Below are 23,957 nucleotides of genomic sequence, written 5' to 3'. Positions count from 1 at the left end.
TGCCACAAAAGGGTGACCTCAGGCCAAAAGCGCAGTGGCTGGGCCTGACATGGTGAGGTTGAGATCCACTCAGGGAGGGGCAGGAGGATGATCATAACCCTCCTGGGATGGGGCTAGAAGAGATGAGGCTGCCTTATGTACAGGGGTGGTGTGAGAGGTACTCACTTGCCAACCAGGTTCTGAGCCTGCACCTGGCCTGTGCTAGCACGTATATTATCCAGTAACTTCTATGACCCTCATGGCATGGGAGGAAATGGGATTTGGGGGCTATAGAACCTGACTAATGTCACACGGCTAGTGTATTAGTTATCCAGCACTGGGTAACAAGTTGTCACAAAATTTAAAGGCATAAAACAATATTTATTATCTCACGTTTCACTTGGGTTAGGAATCCAAGAGCTGCTGGGATAGGGGTGGGGAGGAACCCCATTGTCTTCAGTGGCATATGGTTTTTAAGTTAGGGAACATTTAACTTAGAGAACACTGGGAACTTTATTAAAATAGAGAGATCCACGTATCCTCAGTCGGGAAGCTCTCTATTTCATGTTCAACTAAAAAACAGTACATGGCAAAACAATATCCAAAATACAACCTCAGTTTATAACATGAACCAAGATACAAATGTGGAAAAAAAAAATGCAGGATCACCTTGTTAGAAGCTGCACCAAGATGTTATGGCAGGAGACTTGGAAGGCAGGTAAGGAAATGTGGGGCACAGTGGCATGGGAAGAGGATCATTGAGGAGCACAGGGGTCCTCAGGGTCGCAGTGAGGCCAGAAGGCGCACAGAGGCGGGGCCAGGCGGGCTGTGTCCTTTTCAGTCTTCAGGGCACGGTGGCCTGTGTCGGGGCGTTGAGGCTCAGGCCTTCGTGAGCCCTCTCGACTGTGCAGTATTGGGGTCTAGGATGCCCGCCCACTCTCTAGTTGATCAGAGGGCGACGTGCGTCCCTACTGCTATGCCGTGGCGCATACCTCCGCATGGGGATCTCGATTCGTCCCGGTAAAGTCCCGCTCCAACTTTACTGGAGAAGCCACCCCATACCTAGGCTGCAGGCCCCCGGATATGGCGAGCGGGTTGGACAGGAATCGTGTACGCCCTGCTGCTCAGGCCCAGCCCCTGTTCGGGCATGGCAGCTGTCGGACTCTTCCCGTGGTTGATACTGTCCCTCCCCTACTCTCAAGCTTGCTTCCTTGGGCCTGAATCACCCGGAACCTCTCCAGGAATCATTGTCCGGCCTCCGAGCACCTCTTCCCCCATGGTGTCCCGGTGGGTGGGCTCAAAGCCTACAGGTCTGTCATCCCGATGAGGAGCCCGAGGATAAGGAAAGAACACCCCTACCCGCCCCGCCCCAGTGAAATCGGTATGAGCCTGGCACAACCCCGGTGCTTCAAGGGAGGTCTCTGGGATCCTAGACGCAGCGGTCACGTGGCCCTTGCCCCCAATCTGGAGTCCTGACTTGATGGCGGTTGCGAGGGCCTACCCTACCTGATCCCTGCACCAGACTCTGGGTCCTCAAGTCTTTCCCACTCATAGACACTAAAGAAGCCATGGAGATGATGTGGGCACTGCCAGGTGCTCCCCAGGGATCTTATCGCAGCCTGTGAAAATCACCCCCACCCATCAGTGTGTCAGACAGACACCTAGTGGTCCCCTCCTCCAATCCCCAGTCCACAACCACGAGGGCAAGTTTGTACCATCCCCGCCCATTTCATTTTATCTGGCCTCATAGCCAGTCCCTCAGTGTCAAGCCCTTGCTACTCCAGCAACTGGAAGACACGCTTAAAATGGCCGCCTCAGACTCAAAAACAAAGAGAACCTTCCAGTATCAGGGATGGGGGGAAGGGGAATGTGGGTTAGTGTTTAATGGGTGCAGTTTCCGTTTGGGGTGATGAAATGTTCTGGAGATGATGGTGGCGATGGTTGCACAATATGAATGTACTTAATGTCACTGACCTATGCATTAAAAAAACGGTAGACTGTTACAAGTATTTTATCACAATTAAAAAGTAAACTCTCCAACCACTGCCCCTAAACCTCAAATAAATTCCCAACTCATCACAGTTGCAAGGCCTAGCTCCAGTCCCCCATCCCCACACCTCTCTCCAGCCCTGGTGGCCATTAGTTCTGTTCTTCCAACATACTAAGCCCATGTGATTGGCCTTTGTGGGGCAATTCCTTTGTCCTGAGGTGCTCTTTCTTCCCAGCCAGTGCTGGCTGTTAACTCTGGTGCCACCTGGCTGACCACCAACCATCTCAATTAGCCCCTCCATGATTTCTGGGTGGAGACCCAGAAATGCTTTGGTGACAGGTCGAAGGGAGGTTCCTGGGGTTCTCCAGGCCATGCTAAATGCTGGCCCTGGTGCTCACCAGCCCTGGGACTCAGGGCTCGTTTCCTCATCTGAGAAAGAGGGATGACAAACAGCACACCCTTTTGGATTTTTGGCAGGTGAATGGAACAAGTGAACACCCGCAGATCACAAGAATGAGGCCTGGTACCAGGTGAGCAGTGACGACCACTGCTCAGCTTCTAACCTATTAGTCGAGCTCATCTTCCTTCTCTCAGGAACCTTTGAGAGGGCCAAGGAGACTTGGAAGGTGGGGCCCAGTTGCAGGGGACAGGATACTGCCCGCCAGCAATGAGCAGGGTCATCCACAGCCATGCAAACACCAGAGTGCAGAAGGGCTCGTCCCACCCTCCTGGGAATTGGGTCAGAAGATGGGGCTCTTCAGAAAAGAAATGGAGCCTCGATGATCCCAAGGGCTAGAGGTGGGACAAGTGCTGGGCCGGTTGGGCAGGCCAGGGAACAATGGCCAGGGACAGTTCAGAGGTCCTCCAACCACTGCCTCTTGCACTCAGAGTTGGGCAACCCAGCTCTGAAGGTCGGAGAGGAGTGCCTGGGGCCCTGCACAACTCAGGAGTGCAGAGACGGACCATGGGCCACTCACACACACCTGGCCCCCAAACCTCTGCAATGCCTGAGGCCCTTCCCTGCCCATCTCTTATCTCCACGATCAATTCTCTCCTGTTTAAAATTCCAAGGTGTACTACCCTTTTCCTCAGACCCGACAAGCAAACTTAAGTCGTCCACACTGACGGTCCCTAAGCCCCTTCCTGCTGGCTTTTGGCTTTCCAATCTGCAGCCTGTGGCTTCCACTCTTCTGCTCTCCATTCATTTCCAAATTGCACATCCACCGGAAAGTCTGCAGGCCTCAGATTCATTCTTCTAACAGAAAGGAGCCCTCCACTGGACCCCATAAACCTCAAAAGGCTGAGCTGGAGTCCAGCCACTCCCAACCTTAAGCCACAAACACCGGGGTTATGGTGAAAACAGCAAGAAGCCCAATTTGAAGCAAAACTCGAAGACCAAGGGAGTCCCAGCGGGAAGGCACATGGTTTATCCAAGCCAGCTGCCTCTGGAGCCAAGGCTGTCCACCCAGGGCAGGGCTCCCAGTCGCTCCCGGAGACCAGCTCCTCAACTGCCCAGCCCTGACAGTATCCAGCTGGGGCTGCGTGTTCACTCCAGCTATGGTCCTCAAGTCACTGCTTGGCCTCGTCCGCCTGCCACACCAACTCGCCTGAGATGTAGGTGGCCCGGACATGGAGGGAATCATCGAGCACCACGAAGTCTGGGTCAAAGGTATGCTGTGAGAAGGAGGCAGGGGCGGGGTTGCCCCCACCCTCACCCCACCCCATCCTACTCCCACCCCATCCTACCCCCACCCCCAGGCTGGTAGGGAAACCAAGGCCTGGGACCCAACTTGTGTAGGATGCCCCAACCCAACACAGACTGACTGAGGCCCTGGAACCAAGACTCCTGGCAGCAGGAAACAAGGGACAAAGGTTCCAGCGGTCTTTTTCCTGGCCTTGTTTCAGATACCAGAAAGCCTGGCCTGACGAGAAAGGGCCAGACCGAGGCTGGTAGCCAGGTAAGGCTGCCTGGGTATAGGGATGGTCCCATCCATCTGCCCGCCCTTGCCCTGTCCCAGGTCCCCTAAGAACTCCTGAGTCTTCAGGCTGCCTGGGCCGTCCCACGTTAGACCCTGACCTGCATCAGCCCCAAAGTCCAGGGTCCCCTTGCGCTTCTCCAGTCCCAGCAGCTGGGCGGGGTGCAGAGACGCAGCCTCCAGGGCCGACTCGACACTGCAGCCTGCTCAGGGGACAGAGCTGGGTGACTATCTCAACCCCCAGCTGGCTCTGTTGGTGCCCTCCTCCCCCCTCCCCCATAGCCTCAGAGCTCCAAGTCCTAGATATGAGTGGAGGGGAGAACATATCCCAGGACTCTGCCCCCAAGGACAGGCCCCATCCTTCCCCCAGTCCCACCCTTCCTAGCAACTCACCCATCCCAGCCCTGTAGGGACCCTCTGGACCCAAATGTCCACAAACCCTTCCTCTTCTTGGGTCCCAGAGAGCTCACCCCACAAAAAAGTAGTACCCAGGGCATCCATGAGGCCACTTGGTACTTGGTACTTGCCCCTGCCTACCACCAAGAAGCCAAATGATCAACCCCAATTCTCTGTCCTCTGCATCACTCCCTAAGCCAGACCACAGCCATCTTCTGCCTCCCAGCCTGTCTCCCTGGTGCTCTAAACAGCACTTTGGACTCTGGTGCCCCCCAGCTCCCACTAGGACACCAGGGGTGCTGCCAAAAGCTCCATGGGGCCTGGCCAACTATAGCATCTGTCAGATACCACTGCTCCCCTCCCCTAGAACACTCCAACCCCCTTGAGAGGCTCCCACATGGCCTGACGCCAGATCTTGGATTGCTGCTCTGGCTCCCTATGCCCCTCCACAGCTCTGCACCTGCCAAGTCCTGCGATCCCACAGGCCCCAGGCCAAGGCTCATATGGGGTGAAGGCCCTTCTCTTGGGTGCTGTGGCTTCAGTGCCTGTCACTCTGGGTTCCAAGCCATCTGCTTGCTTGCTGTCCTCGTCCCCTGCTGTGAACTTCCTGTGGGTGGGACCTTGGCCACATTCCCAGTGTTCACCCCCAGGAAACCCTACCGGACATGAGAGATGAGGGATGTGGCCATAGGACCCTTGTGGTCCCCACTCTTCCCTCCAGTTTCTCCCAGATGCAGCCAACACGCACACATACCCCCAGCCTCACTGACCTGTGGCCTGAAGGAAATGCCGAATGCAAACGTCCATTGGGGCTATGCTGCCACTCAATGTCTTGGTGCCTTGAAAGCAGAGAGCAAGTTCTGAAGGAGCCAGGGGCCACCAGGCACACTGGGTGGGGTGTGGGAGGCCAAGTGGGCTGGCAGGGGACACCCAGGTTCTTACATCCCACCAGAAAGGCTGAGGGGCTCTTCTCACATGACTGCAGTGGGGTAGAGGTCACTCACCTGCCACGTAGGCTGTCAAGCCATCTACCTCCACCTCCTGCTGCCCCAGTGTGTGACGGCCATTCCCCAAGCCCAGGGCAGGGACAGCGTCAGTGACCAGCACCAGTCCTGGGAAGGTGGGGGAAGAGGCCTCAGAACTTGCCCACCTTATCTCCTACATGCCCCTGTCCCACCCAGCTGCTCACCCTGGGGATGGGCCCTGTGGGCAATACGCAGAGCAGCAGGGTTGGTGTGCATGCCATCGGAGATCATCCCGTAAAAGATGTGACGTCCTGGGGGTAGCCTGTCACTGGTCAGAAGTCCCACGATGCCCGGGTCACGGTGGTGGAACTGGGCAAGGCCAAGAACAGGGGTAGCTGAGCCACAGCAGGAGCCCCAGCACGCCCACCCACCCAAGAGCCAGGACAGCACTCACAGGCAGCATAGCGTTGAAGAGGTGGGTGATGAAGGTGGCCCCACTCTGCACGGCTTCCTCTGCGGCCCGCAGGTTGGCCACTGAGTGCCCTGCACAGGGACCGAGACTCAGACTCTGCACCAAGCCCAGTATCCCTAGGTGGGCCCGCCTCCTCAGGTGAGGACATATTCCCTCACCTAGGGACACACAGATGCCACGGGCTGTCAGTGCCTGAATCACCTCATGGCTGCGGCCCAGCTCAGGAGCCAGCGTCACAATGCGGACATTGTCGAGGGGCCCGTAGGTAGCCAGCACATCATGGAAGGCATTGGCCTCAAAGGAGCGCAGGTGGGCCTCGGGGTGTGCACCCCGCTTCTCCCGGCTGATGAACGGGCCCTCCAGGTGCACCCCTGGGTGGAAGGAAACAAATGGCTCTAGCTGGACCCCTACCCTCCAGCACCCGCCCTAGCCCCTCTCACCTGCCCGCCCTCCCTCCCCATCTGGAGCAGGAGGGGCTGCCAACAGGTCCCTAAGGAGCCTCCCAGGGTCGGGGCGGGGAGAGAGGTCAGCCACTCACCGAGGACCCCTGCCCCATGGGGACCACCACTCTTCACGGGGATCTGAGGAAGGACCTGGGAGGAACCAGCTGTTAAAGCCCTGCCCCCCCATGGCCCAACACCCAGAGGTCAAAGCCCAGCCAAAGTCAGGGGTCAGAGTCTGGAGCTCGGCCCAGTGCCCACTGGCTTTCCATTAGGTATTAGAAGATAGTTAAAGGTCCCCAACTATAGTCAGGGAAAGCACAGTGCTCTGAACCAGCAGGACACAGGGTCAGCACCACCAAGAAATGACAGGCCCTAGAATATAAGACTGGCCTGCTTATGAGGACCAGGAGGCAAGGAGTCCCCAAGTAGGGGTCAAGTGCATAGGCACCAAGGGCAACTGCACCTGCCCTGGCCCTTAAAGTGGCCCAGTCCAGGCAGCAGCTGGGTCACAGTGAGGCGTATGCCCGAAGGGCCTGGACCCAGACAGGGTGACAGGCCTAGCCTCCCTGAGGGCCAGAGGCAGGAGGATGGCATGCAATCCAGGCAGAGCTAGGGGCAGAAACAGGGGCTCAGGCACTGATAGTGCAGCCATGCGTACCTGGAGCTGGACACAGCTGGGAGGGTCACTTGCGTGTGACAGGTACTCACATGACATAGGTATCTTAGGCAGGCGTCCCAGCCCACACCTTCCTCCTTCAAAGTGAGAAAGGATATGGAACAGGGACACTACAGAGTCCCTGGGGTGAGCTTGGTGGACTGCTGTGTCCTCCACTGGAACTCCTCACCACAAATGGAAGTACAGAGATTTTTAAGAAGCTTAAATCCAGTAAAACAGAGAGAATGGGGAAGGGCAGGCCAACTTGGGAGCCTGACAAGCAGATGCTGGGCAGATGTGGGCAGACTTGCACAGTGGGGACAGGGAGGAAACATGGCCCCACAGCCCCCATGGGCTCAGGCCTTGGCAGCACCTGGCGCCTTGAGAAGTGGGGGGACCGACAGCAGGAACCTCATTAAAGGGCAGCTAGGTCCCCAAGTATGCTCCACCAAGTGCCTAGTGAAGTAAACCAGAGAGATTCTGGGCAAAAGGTGGGTCAAAGCATAAAATGAGGCAATTAGGCAAAGTTTATATTCTTAACACTACCAAAGGTCGCCAGTCAGGCCTATTCTCTCCGAGCAGAACAAGAAGACTCTTCTCTGGGTATCTGATCAGATTCGGAGAAAGGACTCAGGGATTTCAACCTAGTGGTGCCCCCAGGAACACGCCCTCCCCAGGCTCGCGACTCTTGGTGGCTGGCTGGGACCTGGGACCTGTTCTCTATCGGAGTAGATGACCAAGGTCTACCAGCTTGGGAAAGCCTCTGAAAGGACACATGGAAAGCACAACTAATGACAGGACAGAGCTAGCCAGGGAGCAGAAATCTGAAGAGAGGAGGACATGTGAGAAGAGATTTCACACCAGTGAAACAAAAACATAATTTTAGAAAAAAGGAATGTTCCAGAGTAAAAGCAAGCATTTCTATGTTAAAAATACCAAAATGAATGAATGAATGAATGAATGATAAATGAATGAATGAATGAATGAATGAATGAATGAATGGAGCCACAATAAGATGGAGCCAGAGCTGCCATGGCAGAGGAACTGCCTTGTACTTCTTATACCTCTAATCTTTGGAATATTAAAACAGGGCAAATTAACTGGGCCTAAGCAACACCGTGTCAAGAACTGTTTGCAAAGATAACCAGAAAGCAGTGATTATGACTGCTGGACTGGTGACTACCGAACTGAAAATTGAAAACACTGTTTAGAATTAACATCGCTATGCTGTTATCTGCACCAATAGAAATGCCTTCCTTCTATTGATGTGATTGCTCCCCTTCCCTTTGTTATAAATACCCACTGCCTTTGTCTCCGAATCAGAACACCATTTAGGCTTCTGTCTGAATCAGTGTTCCCTGAATACCTTTGCTTTGATCTCAAATAAATGCCTATTTCTCACTTTAAAAAGCCTTTTTATTTTTAGGTTAATAAAAGTATGCACTAAAGCGAAAAACCAGGAGAACTGGGAAGATAAAAAAAAGAGCTAAGAAAACAGAGTCAAAGAGGAAGGAGAGAAAAAAATGAGAGAAGCCATACAGGAGGCCCAACAGCAGAATGACTCCCAGAAGGAAAAGACAGAGAAAATAAAGGAGAAAAATCACCAAAGAAATAATTCAAGAAAACAAAAATAAAAACAAAAACCAAAAAACCCCACCAAAAAAAACAAAAAACAAACTTCCAGATTGACAGGGCCTGACGAAGGGCCAGCATAGTGGATGAACTCCTAGTCTCCACGAATGTCACCCTGAGACTTCAGAACCCAGGGACAAGGGGAAGATCCCAGAAGCTTCCGGAGGGAAGTAACAGGTCACACACAAAGGATCAAGAGTCACATGGCTTCCAATTTCTCATCAGCAACCCTAGAAGCTCAAAGACAATACAGAAACGCCTTTAAAATTCTAGAGAAAAACGGCTCCTCACCTAAAATTCTAGCCTAGTCAAGCCATCAATCAAAAGAATAAAGAGATTTTCTGAACTTCAAGATCTCAAAACCTCTCACAACCCCTCTCTCTGAAAGCTACTGGAGGATATGTTCCACCAAACAAAGGCATAAAGCAACAAAGAGGAAGACACAGAATACGGGACAGAGAGATCCAACAGAAAGAGGCCAGGGGACCCCCAGGTGAGGGGAAGGGGACTCCCAGGACAGCTTGGCCCAATGAGGCCAGCAGCCAGTGCTGGGAGAGCAGGTCCCAAAGGCTTCCACAGGAAGATGAAACAGATGGAACCCTTGGTACATCTAAATATCCCAACAGAAGAGTGAGACAACAGGCAGAAAGCCTGGCACTGAGTCAGTAGATAAAAAACTAAGCAAACAGAGAATATTACCTCCAAGAAAACAGAGTAGACAGGTAAGAAAATGTAAATGAGATACAAGTCCCCTTTACAAGTCTTCATGACTAATCTAACCAAAATTACAAGCTATTTGGAGATGATGGGAGCTGAAAGGGCATGAGAGAGGGCTCAAGGGGCCAAAGAGAGCCAATCATTATCTTTCCTGGTGGGAAGCAAATGCATACTGCTCTAAATTGAAAAGTCGAGCAGGAGTATCAACACAGTTTTTCGAGATACAAGGGCAAATTCCAAAGGGTCAACTGAGCGCAAAGTGATTGTCCCTCAGTGGGAACTGGTGGGGACAAAGGGCTGCTGTTTTGCCTAACAAGCCATGTGCCATACATAAATTCACCGAAGATTAAAGGAAAAAAAAAAAAAATCCAATGGCTTTTTTCCAGAACAGAGTTGTAAGAGGGAAAGCAAGAGAGCAATAAATAGAGAGAATAGAATAAAGGACAATCTGGAGGTGAAGGGAATGAGGCACCTTCAAGGCAGGAAAGCAGTGGGAAAGGTGAAGTGTCGATGGCGTGTGGGGCCAAGGCCAGGCTGCCTGCCCGAGGAGGTGCCTGGTCATGAGCAGCTCTTCCTCATGGATGGGTAGTGAAGGACAAGGCTGGAGAAGGAGACCCCAGAAAAAAGAGCAGGTGGTCTCAATGGACCAGAACATAATGACAAAGGACCCGGATAACTTCTGAAAGTGGCAATCCAGTTTTGCCCAGTAAGAATGGGCCCTAGAGGATGGTGGGGTGATTGGAGGGGCAGGCGGGGGAGATATCCAAGTGAGCAATCCTGTAGTTTCTATGATATTCATATTAACTTTTTCATATTCAAAGTCCTCCATGATTTCCACCATAAATCAATACATTCTCTGCCTCCCAAGGCCTTCATCCTCTAAGCACTGGGTGGCGGGTGGGGTGGGGGGCGGTGATGAGTGCTGAGAAGAAAATGTAAGATGGAAGTCCCACTGGCCAGAAACACTTTCTCCTAAGGAAAAAGACCTTGCAGTCTGTATCACAATGGGTGAGGGTACTGGGTAGATGGGAAGGCACGTGGGTCAACTGGTACAGCAGACACAGCTAGGCAAAGGCCTTCCAGGCACATTGCTGGTGGGCAGGAGAGTCACTGCCTGGAATGGCTGGAATGTGCCTGGGGAGACAGCAGAGGCTTGGGAGGTGGGAAGGAATGTTGAGGAGGGTGGTATTTATTCTGCGGATAAGGATAAGGGGAAGAAGGGGAAGAGTGAAGTGCTGAGCTCTGTACATTGGGAAGGCCACTCTTCAGAAAACTAGCACAACAGCTACTAAGTCTCATTGGTGAGGACTGTGAAGGGGAAGGACAAAGAACTGCAGGGGGCGGGGGCACAAGAGGGTGGACGTATTTTTGGATTTCAGGCAGGATGAATCATAGAATGATGACCAAAGAGAGACAAGAGAACCAGGTCTGGTTTGCAGCAGGGAAATGAGCTTGGTTTTTAACATTTAAAAATGTGAAAAATGATGGGAGAGCTGGGGGAAATTTCCAGAAAGATGTCCATAGCTGACATTTACCCAGTATTTAATATGTACCAGTACAGCGCTGAGCACCTGACCCAAAAGATGGATATCATGATTATTCTCACTTTAGGTTTGAGGAAACTGAGGCTCAGAAAGGAGTAAGGATTGTCCCAGTCACCCAGCTGATAAAGATAAAAATCAGGAGCCCACACCCTACCTCGCATAGCTCCTAGCTCTGACTCTGTGTCCACACACCCAGGAGGAAACCCCAGAGAGGGCAATGCAATCGGTGATCCTGGAATAGATCTTATACTGGAAGAAAATAACTACAAAACTGGAATAAAGATGGTAGATTAAAGGATAAGTGTTTATTTCCAAAACTAACACTATTGTGCTCACATAATACCCATGCTTTTTAGAAGCAGTTAAGAATTAAAGAGTAAAGAGTTGTGACGTATGCAATCTACTCTGAAACAGCCCAAGAAAAAAGAATCATATACACAGAGAGAACAATGACAAAATTTAAAAATGTGGCAAAGAGTAAAGTGGAGGACCTGCATAAAAAAATAAAATTTCTTAAAAGAAAAGGGACCCTGGACACATGAATGGCAGGACGTGTAGGTAGGAAGGAAAATGAGAGGGGGTGGGATGCGGGCAAGAGCGGCAGAGAAAGCTTGGAGTGCAACGGACTTCTCTGGAAGGCGTTTTTTCCCAGAGTCACATACCACAGACAGATTAGGGAGGAAGAGCCTGAGGAGCCACTAAGGATATGGCAGTCAGAAAGTCCACATCCACCTCAGTCAAGGAGGTAGTTTCTGAAGCCTGGAGGTGGCCAGAGCACAAGGTGGGGAGGGTGTGTGGCAGGAAAGGTGCTGATGCAGCAAATGTGGAGGCCTATGGGGACAGCTGCAGAGGCAGTCAGAGCCACCATGGCAAAGGGTCTAGGGAGGCAGGCAGGGGGACAACTTGAATGAGAAAGCCCAGGAAGCAAGACCCCAGAACTAGACCCAGGGAGGCCAGCAGGTGAGGCCAGACCCAAGTGCCAAGGGGCACTTGTGGGGAGAGGAGATCATATTTGAAAATTAAAGGGCTGGCTACTTCTTGGCTCCCTCTGCTTGAGGTTGGGAGCCTGACCTCACCTTGTGATAAACCTCCGGTGGCGAGGTGACTAAGGTGGGACAGAAGGAGGTGACTCCGTGCGGCAAGAGCCTCCGGGCTACCAGGGCGACTCCTGAACCCACATCCTCTGTGGCCTGTGAGAAGTCAACGCCAAATCCACCTGCGGCCACAGAAACAGGGGATTGCACAGTGTTCAGCGTTCCTTCCCTGGCTCTCCAACCCCGGGCCCTGAGACATACCGTTTATCTGCACGTCAATGAAGCCGGGTGCCAGGATGCAGCCCCCGCAGTCCCGCTGCTCATCGGCCACGAGCCGCTCCTCAAAGAACAGTCTCTCCGGGTCCAGAATGCGGCCCCCGCGCACCCACAGGTCCTCCCTGCGGACAGAGAGGGGCAGGGGCTCGGTTCGCGGGCCCCACACCCCGCCCTCAACCCGCGGCCCCCCGCCGCTAACCCGAGCAGCGCAGGGCTGCGATCCCACTGGTCCCACATCCCACCTGAGCAGCTTCCGGCCCCGAAGAATGCGGCAGTTGGTGAACTGTAACACTGGGGTACACATGGCGCCCTTCTCCCTGCGCATCTTAAGCCGCGCGAGCCTAGCCGAGCTGGGGGAGCCAGCAGCCGCGCAGCCAAGTCCTGGCCCAGAACGCGGCTGATTTCACGTGACCCTCAGCTGACTAATGCGCGTCACATGACCAACATGCCCATGTGACCCAGGCCCCATGTGACTGCGCGCCCTCCGGTGACGTTGCGCGCAGGAGTCTGACCCCTCCCCGCCTCCCAGTCCACATAAGCGCTGCACACAGGAATCCAGTCACATCCGAGAACTTTATTGGACACGACTCGGGGCCTGGCAGGCCCAGCACACAGCCCCACAGTGGGGGCGAAAGGACGGTGGTTCCATCCAGAAGTCTCAGGGCACACAGTAACCCCACAAGGCGACACTCTAAAGATTACTATATAGTTGGGAGACGGAAGGCTGCTCCACAGACGTGAGAACAGGTCAAATCTTTATAAATAAACATCCAGTGAAGAGAAAATGACAACTCTAATTCATCCTTATACACAGAGCACTCTAGGGCAGGTAGATGGGTGGGGGCAGCCAGAGGCCTGCATCCTCACTGGTCAGGGGCCTGGATGAATGATGAGTGGGCCCAGATGTCCACGCACGGGGCGGGTGGGGCGGGCGGGGCAACAGACAATGGGCACTAGGACACTGCGCATTTACAAGACCAACTACTGGGGGTGCAGCTGCCCCGTGCATGTGTGTCAGGCTGTTCATTCTGGAATGAGGAGGGAGTGGTCTTTACATCATATTCTGTGGCTGGTGGGCTTGGAGAGGGGCTACTTTGTGGAAAGGATGAGCGCAACGATGAGACCGTAGAGGCCCAGCACCTCCGCGAAGATGAGGATCAGGATCATGCCCACAAATAGTCGGGGCTGCTGGGCAGTGCCCCGCACGCCAGCATCCCCCACAATGCCAATGGCAAAACCAGCTGCCAGCCCACTCAGGCCCACACTCAGGCCAGCTCCCAGTTGGAGGAAACTCCTGGGGGAGAGAAGATACAGGACGGACATTAGTGCCTGCCAGAAAAGATGACAGGCTTGGGCCACCACCAGCCACCCGCCAAATGCCCGCTCCCCAGCCCCGTGCACTGGCCTGATCTGGGACAGGGCAAGGTATGGGGGAGAAACCCAGAACTCACCTGTAGAGAGTGATGTGTTCATTCAGAGAATTGGCAATGAGGACTGCCACCACCAGGCCGTAGATGGCAATGATGCCAGCCATAACCACTGGGATGATGGACTTCATGATCAGCTCTGGCCGCATGACCGACATCGCCGCAATGCCGGTGCCACTCTTAGCCGTACCATAGGCAGCGCCCAGGGCTGTGGGGAGGGGAGGAATGAAATGAGGTAGGACCTAGGTGTAGCTCTGGCACAGTTGAGGGTTACCTCAAGTTATCAGAGGCAAGGGGTAGAGGAAAGTGGCACCCAGCCAGGGGCAGGAAGTGGCCATCAAGGGGAACAGATGGGCACTCAGGGAACAGAAATAGCTGTTTCTAACTATCCTCTACCAGAGGCCCTTATGACTGCCGGGGCTATCTGTCCTCTTACTCTGCTAAGAAATCTTGACCTGTGCTCTCCAGTACTCCCCAAGCCTGCTAAAAGGTGGAGCTGTGACAGGCTGGCAGCTCAGTCACACAGGAAAAAAGGCAGCTGGACACCTTTTGTCCCACCTAGAGTCTGAGGCACTCAGGTCAGAAAAGGCCCGGAAAAGCATGAAATGATTGCAACTTAGCAGCCCAGATGTTGTGCCAAGGTCATTCAGCTGGCTCTGGGGCTATACTGAGGGCCATGCTGAAAGCGCCCCACCGCACACAGGGTCTGAACACCAGCGGATCAGGGGAATTGGCCTGGCAAGTCCTGTCCTCTCAGGCCAGAGTTTCCCTGACTCCTGGCCCTGGGGCATGCTGCTGGGAGGGCTGGCATCTGTGTCAACGGAGTTAGTGCACCTGCAGCTACACAGCAGGCCTAGACCCTCAAGTTTGGAGAGAATCCTCTCTAAATGACCAGGGAGGAGAAAAGGCGAGCCAAGGAGAGAATGGGGCACAGGAAGATGACAGGGCTGTGGAGCCAACACCCAGCCTGTGAGTCCTCGGCAGACCCCCTAGAAGCCTATCTTCTGCCTAAGGCCTCCAGTAGCAGGTGGGGAGCACCAGAGCTGCCCTTCTCCCTCTTCCTAGGGTGTGCTGCCTTCCTGAGTTTCCCTCTCCTCATCTCTGTCCTTGAAGTCAAGTTTTGCACAGAACAGAGCCACAAGGGTTCCAGGCAGCTCTTCTGACTCCTGTCACCTATTCTCCAGGGTCCCACTGTTCTTGAGCATAGGACGACATGTGTCAGAGATGGAAGGCACAAGGACAACCCCCATTCCTCTGCACATTTTATTGACCTATTTGGGCCACAAGATGCCTACTCTGTTCATCACCAAGTCAGAGGAGCACTGCCTTCCCAAGATTCTAAGCCTGGTATGGAGACAGATGCGGCATCTCCAAGCAGTGTGACATGTTCTAAGAGTGGGGAGGAGGGTGCTGGTGGGGTCTGGGGAAGGGATTTATAGAGGAGGTGATATATGAGTGGAGGGGTGACAACGAGCAGGAGAAGATCCCAAACAGCATGAATGGAGACACAAAGATGGTGCTGGATGGGGAGTGAATGGAAGGAGGCGGCGGCAGGGGGACAGAGGGACCTGCATTGTCCCCTCCACAGGGTCCCAGAGGCACTTCAACAGCACCATGCCTAGACACTCAGTGCCTTAAGCCTGGGGCTCAGGAGCCTTTTCTGGAACTCTCGCGGCTACAGTGCATTCTCTGGGCTCCTACCGCAGGCCTAACATGTTAGGCTGTGTCACATTACGTGCAAGGGGCCAGTGCCACGACTCATTACTCAAGGGGGAGGGTACAGGCTGCTGCACGGCACTGGGTGGGAGATAGTTTACAGGGAACGCAGCATCCCAATGAGACCCTGCCAGAGGCAGGAAGTGAGCTGGGCCTTTCTCTCCAAGGGCAGCAGGGAGATCATGTGGCTGGGGGCGGAGGCAACAAGAGGAACAAAGAGAAGAAACAGGGATGACCACTGGGAGGGAAAAATGGTCTGACTGGGCAGCAGCAGGTGTCTGGGAAGGATCTGGACGCCAGCTCTGCAAGGCAAGCCTGACAGGGCTCCAGATGGAGTAGAAAACAGAAAGACTGAGTTCTGATGGCAGTTCTGGGAACACAGCACCAAACACAGGGTGCTCACCGGCAGGGAGGAAGTCACAGAATATACGGAAAAGGAACAACTGACAGCTTCGTGGAAGACATGATGAAGAAAGATTTTTGTCACAAGTTAAAGAAAAAAGGGGAAGCTAGAATGGGAGACGGGGATTGGGGAGGCCTGAGAATGAGTGGGCCTCCTTTGGTTGTAAGACGACAGACGTATCAACCAAGCAATAGGCAGGCCAGGGGCAATCTAGGCCAGGACCCGAAGACAGAACTTGGAGTTAGCGACATCAGAGGCCTGAGAACTGAGGAGCTTGTTCAGGTATGCACAGGAGATAGATGAAGACAAGCCTTTGAGAAAGGCATGTTTAGAAAAGGAAATGAAGAAAGAAGCTAACTACGGTAGGACCATATTATGCCCCACGTGGGGAGAAAAGCAGGAGTGGAGCTGCATTCAGGCCAACAGGAATGCATGGCCCAGATCACCAGGAGCCTGGGGCAAGCAAACAAGCCCTGGATTAGTGCTCTCCTGTGCGCAGTAACTTTTGAAGATCTGCTCATTGAGCTCCATCTGAAAGCACCAAGTTCTAGAAAGACAGCAGAGAGCAAGAGAAGTACCTGGTAACTGGAAACCAGGAACTGGTACAGAAAAAGGATTCAGAGGCAAACTCAGTGACAGTCAGAATCCCATGTGGGCAGGGATCTTGTTTTGTTCACTGATGTCTCCATGTGCTTGGCACGTAGCAGGAGCTCAGTCAAGACTTGCTGAATGAATGACAGCCACAAGCAGCACCCCACAGGTGGACAAAGCCTGAAGGCAAAGAGCAGAAAAAGCTGGGAGACTAAGGCATGGAAGCCTGCTGAGAGGCTGCTGCTGGAAAGCTGTCAGCCTCTGAAGATGTGGAAAGAGCAGGCATTGGCGCGGTGGGAAAGGGAAGTCCAGACCACTTCTCCCACAAATGACCCCTTACTTGCACATGATGGGAAGGGCAGGGCTCACTCAGAAGCTCGTGACTAGCAGGCAGGCCCATGCAGGCCCAGGCAGAGGGAAGCCCCTGAGAGGACAGAGCCTCCTTGCCCCCACCCCACAAGTGTTTACAGTCAGCAGAAACTGTTTGGAGTTCAAACCCTCCACAAGCCTGCCTAGGGAGCCTCCCAATCCATCAGGTAGGGCGGGGCAGGGATTTGTCATCAAAGCCAAAAACCAGACCTAGACCAGGCCAGACCAGTCCACAGGGGCTGCAGCTGGGCCAGGACTCACCTCTCTGGGTTCCACATTCCAGGGCCTGGCCCAAAGTTCTTTCTCCCAGGCAGGCCAATTTTCACTAAATTTGACACCCCAGAACTGGCCAGACCCAACTTCAAAACCAGGGTGCCATGAAGAACCCCGAAAGGCCCCTTATCCTTGCCTAGGGCAACCCCTCCCAAATCCAAGTCTCAATGAAGGGGAGAAAGGTCATTCATTCATTCATTCTCATTCATTGGGGCTGGAACTGAAATAAACTCTTGTAAGGACAAAGACCTAATCCCCCCAAGCTGAGGTTCTGTAAGACTCTCACCCACCTCTAAGCAGCCTCCGAAGCCTAGCAGGCGTCCACACAACACAGAGCTAATGCTGGCCTGACTTCCAGATATTCATCCTTCGTCCTCGGCCTATCTGAACCCCATCTCAATTCCACACACTCCCATCTCTGGGTCCCTGCTGGCTCTCAGGACCAACCCCTAATTCCAGTTTTCCCAACCAACCCACACAGGGCTATTGGGAAACAGTGACAAACCCTAACCGGAAGCACCTGCCTCTAGGTACGACCTAACCCGCGCCGGTAGGCAGGGCTGCTAAGGGCGAAAGCTGTGGACCTCCGAAGGGAGTGCTAGGGCCAGACCCCCCACCCGTCACGAACAGGGCTGGCCCCGCGTCGGGAGAGCTTCCCGAGGTGTGATGTCACACCTGCCCGCAGGACTAGGGGGGCGGGTGCGGAGCAGGCGCAGGACCGCGCGCCCCCACCCCAGCCTCCCTCCCGCCTCTCCCGGGGCTAAGATGGCAGCGCGGCCGCCGCCCCACCCCCGCACCGACAGGGACCGGGGGCAGGGCGGCCGGCCAAGGACTCCCAGGAGAACCCTGGAACCGGCACCCCGGCTCAGTCCTCATGCTCTGCACTCGACACCCAACGGGCCCCGCAGCCCTCTAAGCCCGGACCCCAACCCCGGTCACGTGAGGGCCGGGACCCCCAACAGCTCGGAATTACATCAGAGTGACGTCACACACCGAACCCCGGCGAGCTGCGGGCACGAGCCCCGCGTGCCCCCCGCCTCCCGGGTCCCTCCTGCTGCGGCGCTCACCGCTGAAGACCATGGCGGCCGAGGCGCCCATGACCGCAAAAAAGGAGGCGTACTCGGGGCCGCTCTTGGCCTCGGACATGTCTGCGGTGGGGAGGGGGCGAGCTCAGCGGGCCGAGGCGGGGACGAGGACGGGCCGAGCGCAGCAGGCGAGCAGCAGGCGGCAAGCACGAAGCTAGTGGTCAGAGGGCTGCGAAGGCGATCGGCCCGTCAGCCGCTGCGCTCTAAATACCAGCACCGCAGAACAAAATGGCGGATGGTGTCGCGTCACATGATCCTGGCCCCGCCCCTCATGGGCCGTACCACTAGCATCGGTGGGGGGTGCTACGGATACAAGACGCCTGAGCGGCTGCTAACCGCCCCCGCACTGGGCCACCACCCCTCCAGCCAGACTCCGGCATTCCGCCCCACCTCAGCCTCCGCGGGTGCGCTCCCCAGCGCCGCCAGCCTCTTGGACCCCGCGGCGTTGAGCCCGTCCGGTCCCCCGGCCGGGGCGGGGCGGTGGCGCGCTCATTAGCATATGGGGCGGGACGTGAAGGCCCCGCCTCCTCTGCAGTTGCGCGGCTCCAGCCGGTATTTGGTTTCGTGGGTTGCTTTTTTGCGTTTGCGGCGTGGACCTGGTTGTGAGATCTCACCGCCTTGTTCCCAGGACCCAGGACGACTGTCTTCCCCAGACATCCTCAGACCTCCTGGAGCAATCTGTCCGAGCAGACGGAGCCAAAATCCAGAGTTCTGAGCGTCGGCCGTTCTGATCCAGTGCCCAGGAAAGCCCCCAGCCCACCTGTGAAGTCCCGGCCTCTGCCTGCAGCTCTCCTGTGTCCCTCGGTCGCCCCAGCAAATTGGTGACTTCTTTCTTGGTTTCTTAGGGAAAGGAACCCTCCTCCACCCCATCTGTCCCCCTTTGGATCAGGGACCCAAACTTAAGTTGGAGAGAGGTGTCTCTGCCCCTCAAGATGTAGGCATGACTGGTTTGAAGCCCGTCGGTGATGCCACCTGTGGAGACTTCCCCGGATTTCTGTACATTCTGGGATCCATGTCTTGCATGTCCCCATGCAAAAGCCCACTCCTGCGAGGTTGGTTTTATTTCTGGAGCAGCAGCCAGTGCTTCCAGTACAGCATGCAGCCTGGCCTGGGACTGACACGCCCCTGATGATCCCACGTGACGGTCCGGCACCCCACCTAGCTGCCTTATATATTCACCAGCTCTGGTTCCCTGTGCCCTTTTGTCCCTTCCCTTGCAGGAGTCTTGGGTGACTGCCTCCTGTTGGGACCAGGGTCTCGCTTGAGCTCCAAGCCCTGGTCCCAACATTAAAGCGCTCTCTCTCTGAACATCCTGGGTGGCAGCTGTCCTCAACCTCCACGTGGGCTGTGGGGTCCTATTGGACTCTTAGCCCCACCTTCTACAACAGGAACCTCCCTTCTGCCCTCTTCTTTTTGGTGAGGCCAAATCTGCCACTCCCTGAACTTGCAGCCCACAGAACAAGGAAGAACAAGCATAGGCCCAGGTTCCCAGGGTTTCCCCCTACAAGGAAAGGAGGAGCAGGACAGGGACAGTCCATAGCAGGTCTGTTGTGTTTCAAAAGAGACCACCAGATGGCTAGAACCCTCCCCACCTCCTTCTGCCACCCTCTCCTTTGCCTTAGACTGACTTCTGGAAAGAGGAATTTTCACTCCACGTTGCCACCTCACCTGCCCTCCCTCCCTCACCAGCTTCTTGCCCCCGCCAAAGTCACTGGTGACTGCCATTTCTCTAAACCAAAGGACAATTGTCAGGCTAAGTGGGCCTCTGCTGCTGCAGCCCATTGGCCACTCCACACCCTCTCCTCTCTTTCCAGCTTATCTCTCACAGCCCTGATGCCTTTATTCCTGGAGTCACAAGGAGGAACGAGGACAGGCCCAAGTCCTGCAGTGGTTCCCAGGGCTTCCCCCCACAATGAAAGAAGGGGCAGGACAGTCCACAGCAGTTAGATGCACAGCATTGGACAAAGAGCACATAACCCCATTCTAGCTAAAATCCTGAAACTGGGAAGTCAGTAGACAGTTCCCTCATCAGGCTCAAAGAGTGGATCAGCTTCGCTCTCCATCCTCTCATTTTTCTGCCCAAGTTCTAGTATGAGACATCACACTGGGTCTTCATTGGGGTTGCTAACACCTCAAACCAGCATATCTCAAACTGAGTTCACCCTACCCCCATCGCCATCCACTTCCACTTGGTTATTTCCATTTTGGGCAAGAGACACAACCATGCACCCAGCTGCTCACACCGGCAGGCAACCTCTCGCAGTCACGCCACTGCTCACTCTTCATTACTCACCAAGACGCGAGGTTCCTCTGCTTCCCAGTGCTCAGCTCTGTATATCCCCTCCCCCACCCCCTGCCCTTGCCTTCATTTGGTGGGCCTTCATTTCCAGCCTGGGTCTTTTCACAGTTTCTATGTGGTTGGCCAGCTCAGTCTAACTCCCTGCTCCAACGCATTCTCCACCTTAAAGCCACGGAATCTTTCTAACTGGTACATTTGACCAATCGCTGCCCTCCTAGAATCTTTCACCGTCCTCCTGACAGTGGGCTCCTCTCAGCCCCTCCCCATCTCTTCCCCTCGTGTTCTCTCTCTCCTCTCCTGTGTCCTTGAAACTGTGGCTCTGCACCAACTACTCTTCTTACTTAGGGAATGCTACTACTGTCTTTAGAACACCACCTCCCCCCACGAAGCCCTCCTGACCTCTCTTCCTCCTCAGGCCCCTCCTTCATCCCTTGTACTCTATTAGTACTTTTTTTTCACTCACTACCTTCCCCACTGAGAGTCCCTGTGCCTCTTTTTCTGTATCCCTGACCCCCTGGTAAGGTACCTGATGTATACAGCTAACATTGACTAATTACCAATTGTGTGCCTGTCCTGTCCTGAGCATTTTTGAGGTATTATCTAATCCTCGAAATGACCCTTTGAGAAAGATATCATTGTTACCCATTTTGTGAAAAAGGAAACAGGCCTAGGAAGTTTAACCACCTTGCCCAGGGTCAGGCCACTAGCAAGTGGTGGAACTGAAACTCTAGCTCCACAGGTTGGGCCTGGTCCATGTGGCTCACTGCAGCACCTGCCTTCTACACCAGGGCTTAGGGAGCATCCGGTGACCAGTGGTGGGCCAGGAGGGACCCACGTCATCTTCTCCTAGGCCTCCCAGCACCAAGCAGGACTCTGGGGTGGGATGGGCTGTGGTTGTGGAAAGGGACACACACTTCTGCCTTCTCCCTCACAGCTAAGTCCTTGGCTTGAAACCACAGTGTCATGAGTCCCTGGCCTGTCACTACACAGGTGGGGATTTCCAGGAATAAAAGAGGGGCTTTGGGAAACTCACATTACAGACCCCAATACAGGAGGAATAAAGAGATGTGGGTCCTGACTCCTCTCAGGGTTTTAATGGGGGACAAAAGAGCCCATTGTCCCCAACAAAAGACAGTGTCGGAGAGAAGTCCGATGGCATTTCGCAGGACCCGAGGGAAAGGAGGAGGACAACTAGGGAGAAAAAGACCAAGGATAAAACTCCAAATGGTCTCAAATGATTAGAAAGATGTACTTACCCGAGGAAGCCATTTCAAAGAAGAAGAGTCAGCAGCCTGAAGTATGGCCTTATCAAGAATATCAGGAAATTGCAGACAACCAAGCATCCCAGGCAGAGTGCCCTCTCCCTGCAGAGAGTCCCATTCTTCCAAGTCGCCATGATGACACACCAGAGAGGGCATAACACAGAGACATGGCCCTCCGCTCTCTTTACCTGGCTGGAAAAGGGCTACATGTGGCCCAGGCAAGGCTAGAAGATGGAACCAAAAATGTAGTTGTGCTAGTGGAGGGGAATGAATGAAGGTGATTTTTTGTATAATTTAAAAAATAGGGCTTATAAAATGATACGAGTTTTTTTTTCTGGCTTTATTGAAATATAAAAGACAATCAGTTGCTTCTGTTTCTCCCATAGATAAATACGGCATGGTACAAGCTGGACCAGACACACTTATCACCGTCACTGGCAGGTGTTCTGGGGGTGGGCAGCCTTGACCACCAGGGGGCGGTGTGTAACTGTCCCTGGACCACAGGAGCGAGGGAGAAAGAATCTTGCTGGTTTACAGAATGTGCCAAGCCTGGCACAGGCAGCAGGTTCTGAGAAAGGATTCCACAAGGGGCACCACCTGCCCTGATCTGGTCTGGGATCGGCACCCTGGAGGCCAGCATGACGTCATCTCCACCTGGTAGGGTTTACAACCTCCAAGCCCTGCCTTCTACCTAAAAGCTACTCATTGACATTCAATGAGCATTTATAGTGTGCAGACACTAAGCTAGGCTCAGAGGATACAAAATTGAGGAGTCCCTAACCTCCAGGAGCTCACAGCCAGGGGGACTGGATAATGTTGCAATGCTAAACCAGAAAGGTACTGGATGCAGAGGTGATACAAATGGGGGAGGGGCTGGGGCAGCTTGGACTGCCTCCAGGGCAGTGATCTCTGAACAAGCTCTTAAAAGAGGAAGAGGGTTTTGAGCAAGGGGGAGACCAGATTCAGTTTCTACTCAAATTACAAACCATTTCAATCAGGAACACTGGGCAGCTGTTTATGAGACGGTAACAGGTGTGGATGATCCTTGAGAGGCAGTTAAGCGACCAGAAGCAGGGTGGGGAAGAGTGCCGTACCTGAACGTGCATGCGGACACTAACGGTGGAGGGCCCTGGGGACCCAACCGGACAGACTTACTGCTGTGGATTTTCCCATATGTATTGGTTTTCTACTAGGTGCACATTTTACCTTTTTAAAAACCTAAGACAGGGAGGAGTGAGGAGCAAGTGCTTAATGGGAATGGGCTTCCTCACGGGGCGTGACAATGTTGTGGAGCTAGAGGTGGTCACACACCATTGTGATGTACTAGATTGCCACTGAATTGTTCACTTTGAAATGGTTAAATTCGGTCCTAAACAAAGACAATGAAACAAAGCATTCCATGGCTGGCTAGATATGGAGATGCCAGTTGGGACACGATTTACCAGGCCCCAGGCCCCAAAAGGGTTCCATGTGAGGTGGTGGTGACAGCAAGAGTGCTGACAGGGAAGGGAGCCCACAACTTCGAGGCAGCCCCGAAGGAAGAGAGAGGGGCAGGAGCATGAGTCCACGCAGCGGGACAGCAGGAAGAGGAACAGAGAGCAAGCAGCAGCAGTTTCACGGGAGAGGGCAGCTGCAGGGAAGGAAGGACACAGAGGAGCCAGACAGGTGGAGAAAAAAGGTGTTATGTTTTCCTTTATATTATATAGGCCCACCCAATTAGAAAAGACATTAATATTGACTTAGAAACTTCCAGATAAAATATTCTCATTTCAATGAGCATGACTTTTTGATACTGGGTTTTCCACATGACAGAGATACAAGCAATTCTTTTCCCCCCAGCAATTCTTGACTGAGACATTTGGACAATTCCTGATGGCCGCTCCCTTCATTCCTCTCATTTATGGAGCACATCTGCATGACACGCGCTGTGAATGAGAGGAGACAAAAACAAAATCAGGGAAGGACTTGGTTCACACTGGCTGTGGCAGCAAATGGAGCAGCACATACATCTCTAATGGAGAGAAACTTTTCTCACTGTTCCATAGATTCAGTCTCTCAAATTCTTCAAGGGAGCAATGCTCCTTCAGGTCCAGTGTTTCCTTCTCCACAGATGTTCTCAGTCCTGCAGATGATGTGCCCAGGACTCCCCAACCCCATTGAAACATTTTTGTATCAAATATTTCACAGTGATGTTGCATTTTTTCTCATTAATGTTGTTTAGAGTTCTAATTAACACTGACCAAACAGATTACTAAATCACTTATTTTCACTTTTCCAAAGTTGGATTTTGCGGCAAAGTCACATTCACTCACCACACATTAGTTACTTTTTACATGGTCCTCATAATTTATTATTCATTCAGATCCTCCAAAGTGTCAGTCCAGTTATCCATTTTTCAGCCAATAACCATCCAACACTGGAATGGAAAGGTAAAGTTATTCACACAACTCTTC

General features: G+C 53.7%; 2 protein-coding genes across 11 annotated transcripts; both read right to left on the bottom strand.

Moving 5' to 3' along the window:
- Nucleotides 1–339: 339 nt before the first annotated feature.
- Nucleotides 340–12,505, bottom strand: AMDHD2 (amidohydrolase domain containing 2). Of its 10 annotated transcripts, none has more exons than XM_039885044.1 (13): nt 12,322–12,505; nt 12,065–12,201; nt 11,846–11,985; nt 6,930–6,974; nt 6,317–6,371; nt 5,937–6,149; nt 5,761–5,849; nt 5,531–5,675; nt 5,346–5,453; nt 5,112–5,180; nt 4,802–4,937; nt 4,047–4,148; nt 3,438–3,627 (listed from the first exon to the last, which is right to left on the bottom strand). In XM_039885044.1, exons 1-12 carry the CDS (start codon nt 12,402–12,404, stop codon nt 4,052–4,054), a joined length of 1,317 nt encoding a protein of 438 aa, XP_039740978.1. In that variant the 5' UTR covers nt 12,405–12,505; the 3' UTR covers nt 3,438–3,627; nt 4,047–4,051. The 10 variants fall into 10 exon arrangements, with proteins under 10 accessions (XP_039740984.1, XP_039740980.1, XP_039740979.1 ...); XM_039885042.1 differs by having other exon boundaries at nt 3,487–3,643; nt 4,802–4,997; XM_039885045.1 differs by lacking the exon at nt 4,802–4,937 and having other exon boundaries at nt 3,391–3,627; nt 12,322–12,503.
- A 128-nt stretch (nt 12,506–12,633) lies between these two features.
- On the bottom strand, nt 12,634–18,182 carry ATP6V0C (ATPase H+ transporting V0 subunit c). The gene is made up of 3 exons (XM_039885056.1): nt 17,926–18,182; nt 13,531–13,714; nt 12,634–13,373 (listed from the first exon to the last, which is right to left on the bottom strand). The coding sequence occupies exons 1-3, from the start codon at nt 18,002–18,004 to the stop codon at nt 13,169–13,171; spliced, it is 468 nt and encodes a 155-aa protein (XP_039740990.1). The 5' UTR covers nt 18,005–18,182; the 3' UTR covers nt 12,634–13,168.
- Nucleotides 18,183–23,957: the final 5,775 nt, after the last annotated feature.

This window comes from Pteropus medius, unplaced genomic scaffold, assembly GCF_902729225.1.
Source record: "Pteropus medius unplaced genomic scaffold, Ma_sr-lr_union100, whole genome shotgun sequence".
Classification (NCBI taxonomy): Eukaryota; Metazoa; Chordata; class Mammalia; order Chiroptera; family Pteropodidae; genus Pteropus; species Pteropus medius.
Note: the sequence above shows the minus strand (reverse complement) of the source record. Positions and strands in the feature narration are given on the sequence as shown.